The sequence below is a fragment of the Chiloscyllium punctatum genome, chromosome 17 (assembly GCF_047496795.1).
Source record: "Chiloscyllium punctatum isolate Juve2018m chromosome 17, sChiPun1.3, whole genome shotgun sequence".
In the NCBI taxonomy this organism is placed as follows: Eukaryota; Metazoa; Chordata; class Chondrichthyes; order Orectolobiformes; family Hemiscylliidae; genus Chiloscyllium; species Chiloscyllium punctatum.
The window spans coordinates 41885803-41895831 of NC_092755.1; the positions used below are offsets into that span (position 1 = coordinate 41885803).

General features: G+C 43.2%; 1 protein-coding gene across 1 annotated transcript in view; it reads left to right on the forward strand.

Annotated features, from left to right (window-relative positions):
- LOC140487760 (leucine-rich repeat-containing protein 75B-like) overlaps positions 1-9179 on the forward strand; it is a 47912-nt gene extending 38733 nt beyond the window's left edge. The window contains exon 4 of the mRNA XM_072586993.1: positions 4106-9179. Coding sequence (XP_072443094.1) covers positions 4106-4646 — 541 coding nt within the window. The 3' untranslated portion in view covers positions 4647-9179. The remainder of the gene's footprint in view (positions 1-4105) is intronic.
- Positions 9180-10029: the final 850 nt, after the last annotated feature.

Sequence of the window (10029 nt, forward strand, 5' to 3'; positions counted from 1 at the left end):
AAAAATGAGATAACGAGATTCCAGAGACAGTATATTCCTGTTAGGCTGAAAGGCAAGGCTGGTAGGTGTAGGGAATACTGGATGACTAGAGAAATTGAGGTTTTGGTTAAGAAAAAGAAGGAAGCATATATCAGGTATCAACAGGAGAGATCGAGTGAATTCTTAGAAGAGTATAAAGGCAGTAAGAGTATACTTAAGAGGGAAATCAGGAGGGCAAAAAGAGGACATGAGATAGTTTTGGCAAATAGCATTCAGGAGAATCCAAAGTGATTCTATGAATACATTAAAGACAAAAGGGTAACTAGTGAGACAATAGGGCCCCTCAAAGATCAGCTAGGTAGCCAATGTGCACAACCGCAGGAGATGGGGGCGATACAGAATAAGTATTTTGCATCAGTGTTTACTGTGGAGAAGGATATTGAAGATGGAGAATGTGGGAAAATAGATGGTGACATCTTGAAAATGTCCATATTACAGAGGAGGAGGTGCCGGATGTCTTAAAATACATAAAGGTGGATAATGGTAAGGTCCTAGGGAGTGTTGCTGAACAAAGTGCAGGTTCATAGCTCCTTGAAAGTGGAGTCGCAGGTAGATAGGATAGTGAAGAAGGCATTTGGTATGCTTTCCTTTATTGGTCAGAGTATTGAGTACAGGGGTTGGGAGGTCATGTTGCAGCTGTACAGGACATTGGTTAGGACACTGTTGGAATATTGCGTGCAATTCTGGTCTCCTTCCTATCGGAATGATGTTGTGAAACTTGAAAGGGTTCAGCAAAGATTTACAAGGATGTTGCCAGGGTTGGAGGATCTGAGCTACAGGGAAAGGCTGAACAAGCTGGGGGTGTTTTCCCTGGAGCGTCGGAGGCTGAGGGGTGACCTTATAGAGGTTTACAAAATTATGAGGGGCATGGATAGGATAAATAGGCAAAGTCTTTTCCCTGGGATCAGGGAGTCCAGAATCAGAGGGCATAGGTTTAGGATGAGAGGGAAAAGGTATAAAAGAGATCTAAGGGGCAACTTTTTCACCCAGAGAGTGGTACATGTATGGAGGATAGAGCAGAAGAATACGTGGCTGCCAGAGGATGTGATGGAGGCTGGTACAATTGCAACATTTAAGAGGCATTTGGATGGGTATATGAATAGGATGGGTTTGGAGGGATATGGGCCGGGTGCTGGCAGGTGGGACTAGATTGGGTTGGGATATCTGGTTGGCATGGACAGATTGGACCGAAGGGTATGTTTCCATGCTGGACATCTCTAATACTCTATGAGGTGTACTCTAGAACTCTGTGGGAAGCTAGAGAAGTGATTCCTGGGCCTCTTGCTGATAGTCACAGGTGAGGTGCCAGAAGACTGGAGGTTGGCTAACATGGTGCCACTGCTTAAGAAAGGTGGTAAGGACAAGTCAGGGAACTATAGACCAGTGAGCAATTCCTGAAGAAGGGCTTATGCCCGAAACGCCGATTCTCCTGCTCCTTGGATGCTGCCTGACCTGCTGTGCTTTTCCAGCAACACATTTTTCAGCTCTGGTGTGGCTGCACTTGGAGTCTTGCATACAGTTCTTGTCACTGCATTATAAGAAGGATGTGGAAGCTTTGGAAAGGATTCAGGAAAGATTTAGTAGGATGTTGCCTGGTATGGAGGGAAGGTCTTAATAGAAAAGGCTGAGGGACTTGAGGTTGTTTTTGTTAAAGAGAAGATTGAGAGGTGACTTAATAGAGACATATAAGATAATCAGAGGGTTAGATAGGGTGAACAGTGAGAGCCTTTTTCTTCAGATGGTGATGGCTAGCATGAGGGGACATGGCTTTAAATTAAGGGGTGTTAGATATAGGACAGATGTCAGTGGTAGTTTCTTTACTCAGAGTAGTAGAGGCATGGAATCCCCTGCCTGCAACAGTAGCAGACTTGCCAGTTTTAAGGACATTTAAATGGTCATTGGATAAACACATGGATGAAAATGGAATAATGTAGGATAGATTGGTTCACAGGTCGGCGCAACATCAAGGGCCTGTACTGTGCCTTAATGTTCTATGTGGTTGTGTCAGACTTCTTGAGCATTTCCAGCTCTTGTTGTTGAATGTGTATCTTCCGTGGCAGAGCCCATTCCAGGACCCAGTTGCGGCACCAGCAGTTACAAAATTGGAGGTGATGGTGGCAGCGCCAGCAGCAGCAGGAGATCCGAAGTGGTACACTCAGTGGCAGCAAGCACTCATCTCCTTCCGAGAATCCAAACTGCGGCTTGGCCTGGGTGCCTGCATAGATAAGACTAAAATAAGACTTTAATATCTGGATGTTTCTCATTCCTTTTGGCTTTGTTTCCTTTATTTGTGTTTTTAATTCCGGTTTTGTAATCAATATGTAACTAAGATGATGACGATTACGTCAGTGGAGGCAAAATGGCACAGAAGAATGCAACTTTTGTTCCAGCTGTGGTGGCATTACAGAGAGGACTCGTGCCTACCCACCAGACCTGTGACGGGGCAGTTAACAAGAAGGATTCTAAAGCTGGGCACTTTCTTTATGTTTTCATTTTTCTGTCTTTACATTCTGTGTTTGAGTTTATTTTCCTGTGCTTTAAAATGGCACTAGAGACTGGTGAGACGATACAATGCTTTTTACTGTATTTTGTAACAAGACATACATTATAATAAATAAATCCTTTCAAATGTAGTAACTGGCAGGTGATGAGTGAAGCAGAAATTGGATTTTATCACTGGGACTTTGTTTCTCAATGATTATTCTGTTGTTTATATGCAGTACTGTTCCTTGCCCCCGTATCCTGCTTTGAGCAAAGTGTTGGGGTGGTAGGTATATTTTCTAGGACTTGTCCTTTTGTGCGGTTGAATCTGGTTAAATTGCAGGAACAGGCTTGAGGGGCTGATTGGCCTACTGCTGTTCCTGTTTCTTATGGTCTTCATATGAATGCTGTATGTACTGATCAGCTCACCAATAACACCTCAACATAAGAGATTTCCTGCTCTTTTTAAATTGGACCCACTGATCTCCCAATTTGACAATTGTTGGAGGAATGAACTATAGTACAAGTCAGGGTGGCACTGAAGTTGGAGGAATGAACTATAGTACAAGTCAGGGTGGGACGATACCATGGCTTTAAGAGGTGTATTTTATCCTTTTTTTTTATTAAGAGAGATTGAGACAGAAGTGACTAGTCTAATTGAAGCCAATAAAGTAAATAGTTTGTGAGGCCCTAGTTTTTTTTTAGAAGTTAGAATAACAGATGCAGCATGAATAGTGGAGTCAGGCTCCCAAAGAACCAGGATTTTAGTTTAGCTTTCAATTATTGTTGGGGTTTTGAAGCTCCCATCCATCTCACCCTTCTACAGCAAAACCCTTGAGTTCTATCTCTCTGCCAGAATTTTCTCCTGGTGTTCTTTTCTCCTGATCTGAAGAAACATTGCATGTGAGTCAATCTATTTTACTGAATTTGCCTTTGCCAAGGGTGTGTTTACTAGATGTTACTATTTTGAAATAGTTGTTGTTAAGTCATTAGATAATCTATTATTCTGTTAAGATTTCTCAATCGAGTTGGTTAGATCAGTTCTTTACATTTTTTTTGTATTTTAACTGGGTGTGTTTTGCTTAAAACCAAGTAGTGGGACCAATCAGAGAATCCCTACAGTGTGGAAGCAGGCCATTCAGCTCATTAAGTCCACAGTGATGTTCTGAAGAGCATCCCACCCAGACCTGTAACCCTGCATTTCCCAGGGTTGGGAAATGCACCTCCCTGGACACTCTGTGTAATTTAGCACACCCAATCCATCTAACCCACACATCCTTGAATTATGGTGGAAACTGAAACACCCCGAGGAAACCCACACAGACCCGAGGATGAAACCAAATCCAGATGCCTGGTGTTGTGTGGTAGCAGTGCTAACCATTGATCCACTGTGCTGCCCACAATCAAATTATGTCTGGAACACAGCTTCTTATGCTTGCCTTTAAGAAAGTTAAAAGTTAGGGTTTAGGCAATCGCCTTGATATATTTGAAGGGGGTTGATCTGGTCCGTAACACGGGTAAGAAATAACAAGCCAGTAACAAGGAGCATTGATTCAAATAATCTATTCCTTGTTTTTCCTTTTAGCTTAAAAGTTGCATTGCAGAAAAATCTCACCAGTGATTCCCTGGATCTATCAGGAATGCCACTCTCTCCCAGGGACATTCACCGTGTGGCATATTACTTGCAGCTGAACCGAGACCATCTGACTTCCATCGATTTAAGTTTCACCGAGTTGGCAGATGAAAGCCTACGACTTTTGTTGCCCTTGCTAGCAACCCTTCCAAAACTAACCAACCTGGCACTGAATGGGAACCGACTGACACGGCTCGTTGTCAATGAAATGACCGAGATGATGAAGGAGCCAAACAAGTATCCTGCACTGTCCTGGATTGACCTAGGGAACAACGCAGACATCTGCTCCATGCCCCAGCCTCTTCTGGTGGGGCTACGGCGGCGCTGCAGCCTACAAGGGGCACTGCCCACTATCCAGGAGTACACAGAAGGACAGCCCAGTGACCAGGAGATGGTGCCAGAGGAGGAGGTCACCCACTCAGAGCAGGATGAAGATGGTCACTGGCCCACAGTGCAAAGGGAAATTGGTCCACAGGGCTGCTGCCAGAGATGATTGCGAGTTAGTGAGTGGTTTGAGTTTTTGTTCAGTAAAGGCGTGCTCTAAATCTAGTTTGGGTTTCAGCCAGTTGTTATACCCCTAGGCCAAATGAATTGCCATTTATTTGAAAGCCTATCCCAGCAAAGTATCTTTATAGATCCCATAAATTGTCCAAGAGTGAATTTTATATCTCATGATCTTCAGTCTGGGTATCATTAGACAGTGAAGCTGATGAAACTTCTTCTTTCGTTGGCTGGTAGCATCAACTCCTTAAAGAAAAGAAACAAAATGTTGACTTTTGTGCAAAAATCTTCCAAACTTTCAGAAAGGAAGATGCAATGTCAACATGGCCTGGTACATCACAACAAGAACAGGAAGCCGCTTGTCAGCTGTCCAATATATTTGTGTTTTGGTCATCACGAAACTAATGACTTTGAATATTGACTGAGTGTGTTGTGTCGTGTAGAACTGCCACATGGCTGGAGAAACACTTTCCAGCTAAAATTTTCAAGCACCGTAGAATCCACAAAGACTCACTGTGAAATATAAAAAAACCCGTCAGATATGAATCTGTCACATGTGTGTTGTGTGAGTATATCTGTGTAATTATGTGTGCATGTTGTGTATACGCATGTGTGCCTGCTCCTATTTAAATGTCATGTTAGTAATATCTTCCAGTTCTAGTGAGGAGTCTGCAGTCTTAACTGCCATGATCACTACACAGAGACTGAATCTATCCAGATCTGTCTTTTACTTGTTTCAGATTTCCAGCAACTGCTGCTTGTTAGTTTTTCCACAGATGTCGACTGACTTGTACATTTTGGCCAACTCTAAACTTTTGTACATATAACTGTATTGTTCATTTCAGCTGTGAACATAGAGAACTCTGTAACATGCCTCCAGTTGTTCATATGCTGACATCTGTGATTCAACCCCACAACCTCACCGTGGGCGGCACGGTGGCACAGTGGTTAGCACTGCTGCCTCACAGCGCCGGAGACCTGGGTTCAATTCCCGCCTCAGGCGACTAACTGTGTGGAGTTTGCACATTCTCCCCGTGTCTGCGTGGGTTTCCTCCGGGTGCTCCGGTTTCCTCCCACAGTCCAAAGATGTGCAGGTCAGGTGAATTGGCCATGCTAAATTGCCTGTAGTGTTAGGTATGGGGTTGATGTAGATGTATGGGTGGGTACGCTTCGGCGGGGCGGTGTGGACTTGTTGGGCCGAAGGGCCTGTTTCCACACTGTAAGTAATCTAAGTAATCTAATCTAAAACACCTCTCCTAACTACATTTGACAATTGTTTGTTCATTTGTTTTCCCATTTTCAGCAAAAAGTTACTTTTTATATCTTTTAAAAATCTTTCTTCTCTCACCTTAAAAATATGCCCCCTAGTCTTGAACTTCCCCACTCTAGGGAAAAGATATTCACCTTATCTATATCCCTTATGATTGTATAAATGTCACCCCACAACCTCCTATACTCCAGTGTAAAAGGTTCTACCAACTGGCTTAGTTCTGCAATTATTTCTATTTTAAGTATCATGGAATCCCCACATGACAGAGGCCGTTTGGCCCATCAAATCTGCACCGGCCCTCCGAAGAGGGTCCAGCCCAGATCCAGCCTCCCACCCTATCTCCATAACTCCATATTTAATATGGACAATCCAATTAACCTACACATCTTTGGACTGTAGGAAGAAACTGGAGTACCCAGAGGAAGCCCATGCAGACAAAGGGAGAACGTGCAATCTCCACACAGTCATAAAGCATAGACACCGATCCTTTGGTCCAACCAGTCCATGCCAACCATAATCTCAAACTAAACTAGTCCTACCTGCCTGTGTTTGACTAACATCCCTCCTTTCTTATTCATGTACTTATTCTAATATTTTTAAAATGTCACTGAAACCACATCCACTCTGGCAGTTCATTCCACATACGAACCACTCTGTGTGTAAAAAAAGGTTACTGCCTATATCTTTTTAAAATCTATCTTCTCTCACCTTAAAAATATGTCCCGTAGTCTTGCACTTCTCCACCCTAGGGAAAAGATATTCACCTTATCTGTACCTCTCATGATTTTATAAATGTCCATATTGTCACCCCTCAACCTCCTATGCTCCAGTGTAAAAGGTCCTAACCTACCAGCCCCTCATTGTAACTCAAACCTCCATTCCTGGCACCATCCTAGTAAATCTTTACACTTGGACCAGGGACCCTAGTGCTGTTAGGCAACAGTGCTAACCACTAAACCACCATGCCACACCTAAATTTAAACTTAGGTTTGTAAGTTTGCGGTCAACTCTACCAGTTCAGGTTTCCAATAGTTTTTCCCACAATGGGAACACACTTTGGGAATTGGAGTAAGAAATCATAGAAATCCACACACAAATTCTATCAGAGACTTACAAAATGAAAGCAATGTCACTAGAAGTGGAGAAAACCTTGAGTGATACTTTTAGCTGAGATAGTCGTATGCTGCATCTTGGGCAGTAGCTGACTTTGGGAAAGGAGAAAGAAGGAAAACTTATTTTTGGACAAGGGAATGGTGGAGAAGCAGGAAAATTGAGCTGATATTATAAATAGCCCATAATCAATGGAAGGGCAGGCCAGGTCTGAGGTGCTGAATGGTTATCTCATGATTACTGTGGTCCTGTCCCATCCTCCAACCAAATACCTCCACTTAACAGCTACAGTAGACGAGGTCATTGGCCAATAAACAGGTTCTCCCCGTCAACCACTTCCATTTCTGTCCTAATCCACGTCTGTCGGCTCTCCCTCTCGATAACCACATTCAAATGTCCTTGTGAATGGTCACACAAGAGGTCATTCTGAGAAAGCACTGACCGTGAGCTGCTCATGATTCCCCTGGTTCAGCTAGTAACACTGTCAGTGCTGAGTTCCAAGTTTCACAAGACGTCAAAGGCTGCCATAGTGGAGCAACTCTGAGGGATAGTTAGAAACATAGGAGCAGGAGTAGGCCCAGTCCCTCGTGCCTCCCCTGCTATTCAATGAGACCATTGATAATCTGTGACTGAACTGCATATGTCTGCCATGGGCCTGTATCTCAGTGCTAAATAAAAAATGTCTCTCATATTAAAATTTGACAGTTAATTAGCATTGACCACCATTTGAGGGAGAGAATTCCAAGCTTCCACTGTTTGCATGTAGCAGTCTATTCTGACATCTCTCCTGAATGGCTTGGCCCTAATTCTTAGACTATGCCTCCTGGTTCTAGAATCTTCAACCAGTGGAAATAGTTTTATCTTTATCTACCTGTCTTTTTTTGTTTATATCCTGAAGACCTCAATTAGATTGTCCCTTAACCTTCTAAATTGTAGACAATAAACATCTATTTTTTCCTTATAACATAACCCCTGAAGTCCAGGTATCATCCCTGTGTCAAACTCCCTCCAGGGTCAAATCATCCTCCCCAAGGTGTGGTGCCCAGATCTGCTCCTCATAGTCCTCAAAGTGGGGTCTAACCTGGGTTTTGTATAACTTATAGCATGACATCTGCATCTTTATACTCCACCCCTCAGATATGAAGGTCAGCATTCCATTAGCCGCCTTGACTATTTTCTGCAACTGTTTGTGGCATTTTAAAAAGCTATGCATCTGAAACTCAAATTTCATTGGACATCAACGATATTTAACTTTGTGCCTTTTAAAAGTATCCTGATCCATCCTTTTTCAGTCCAAAATGGATAACCTAATGCTTGCTTATATTAAAATCCATCTGCAACAGCTTTGCCCATTCACCTAATAAATCAATATCTTGTTGCAATTTTATGCTGTCATCAACACTGTCTATTAGGTTGCCCAATTTTGTGTCCTCAACAAATCTGGATATTTGACTTTACATGCCATTATCCAAGTCATTAACTAATATTGTGAATAATTGAGGCCCCGATGGAACACCACTAGTCACATCCTGCCAGTTTGAGTACTTACCCATTATTCTAACTATCTGTTTCCTGCCACTCAATCAATTTACTATGTCAGTAATTTGTCATTAGTTCTATGGGCTTCCACCTAAGCTAACAGTTTCTTGTCTCGGACTTTAAACAACATGCATTGACTTAACTCTGTCTACCACCTTTGGCACCTCTTCAAAAAACTGGAGATGATTTGTCAGGCATGACCTACCCTTTATGAATCTATGCTGACTCTCCCTGATAAACCTTTTGAGGTGATCAGTTACACTGTCCTTACTTATAGAATCCAACAATGTTCCTACTTCAGATGTCAGTGCTGTCTCTCTGATGTGACATGTGATACCCCACTTTCAGGAAGATGATCTCAATGGCATTGTTTGCTGCACCACTGGTCATCCATTTTCAGCCTAATGCCACCATGTCAGGTGAGGGTCTTTGGACGTGCTGTAAGACAAACTTCACAGCAAATCAATTGAAGAAAGGCCGCAGTCTTATGGAATTCTGTGTTCTATTGGGAACCTGACCTGGTATAAACAGAACCTGTGATATAATAATAATGTCATAAAAGTGTCATTGTGTTTCTATGTCCTTCAATAAATTATTTGGATATAATTACATCTGCCACTTGTTTGGAGTTAGAGATAACTGAGCAATACTAACAGAGAACAGAAATTGGGGTTTCAGATTATTGAGGAACATGGTGGCACAGTGGTTAGCACTGCTGCCTCACAGCGCCAGAGACCTGGGTTCAATTCCCGCCTCAGGCAACTGTCTGTGTGGAGTTTGCACATTCTCCCCATGTCTGCATGGGTTTCTTCCGGGTGCTCCGGCTTCCTCCCTACCCCAAAAATGTGCAGGTTAGGTGAATTTGCCATCTGGGTGGATTGCTCTTCGGAGGGTCAGTGTGGACTTGTTGGGCTGAAGGGCCTGTTTCCACACTGTAAGTAATCTAATTATTGGAGAAAAGTTGTAGGAGGTACAGATTATTGAGGAGTGTAAATAGTGAACAGTTACTGGAGTGAGGCCATGTATCTCTGGCAAGTTGCCTGACAATAAACTTTATCAGACACTAAAAAACTGCAGATGCTGGAATCCAAAGTAGACTGGCAGGAAGCTGGAAGAACACAGCAAGCCAGGCAGCATCAGGAGGTGGAGAACTTGACATTTTGGGTGTAACTCTTCTTCAGGACTGGGGGTGAGTGTGAGGGGGAGCTGCAGATAAAGGGGGTGGTGGAGCAGGGGGTGAAGTGGGATAGGTGAAGACACATAGAGGGTACGACCTTACTGGTCATGGGAGGAATGAATCCAATTGGTGGCAGGGAGGAGTGGAATTGAGGGGAGAGGAGCTGGGAAGGGATTGGGGGATGGGAAGGGAGGTTATTTGAAATTGGAGAAGGGCATCAAGTGAAGTGTCCAGATGGAGATAATACCTGAGGAGAAACTACAATATAAAGTCAGCTAG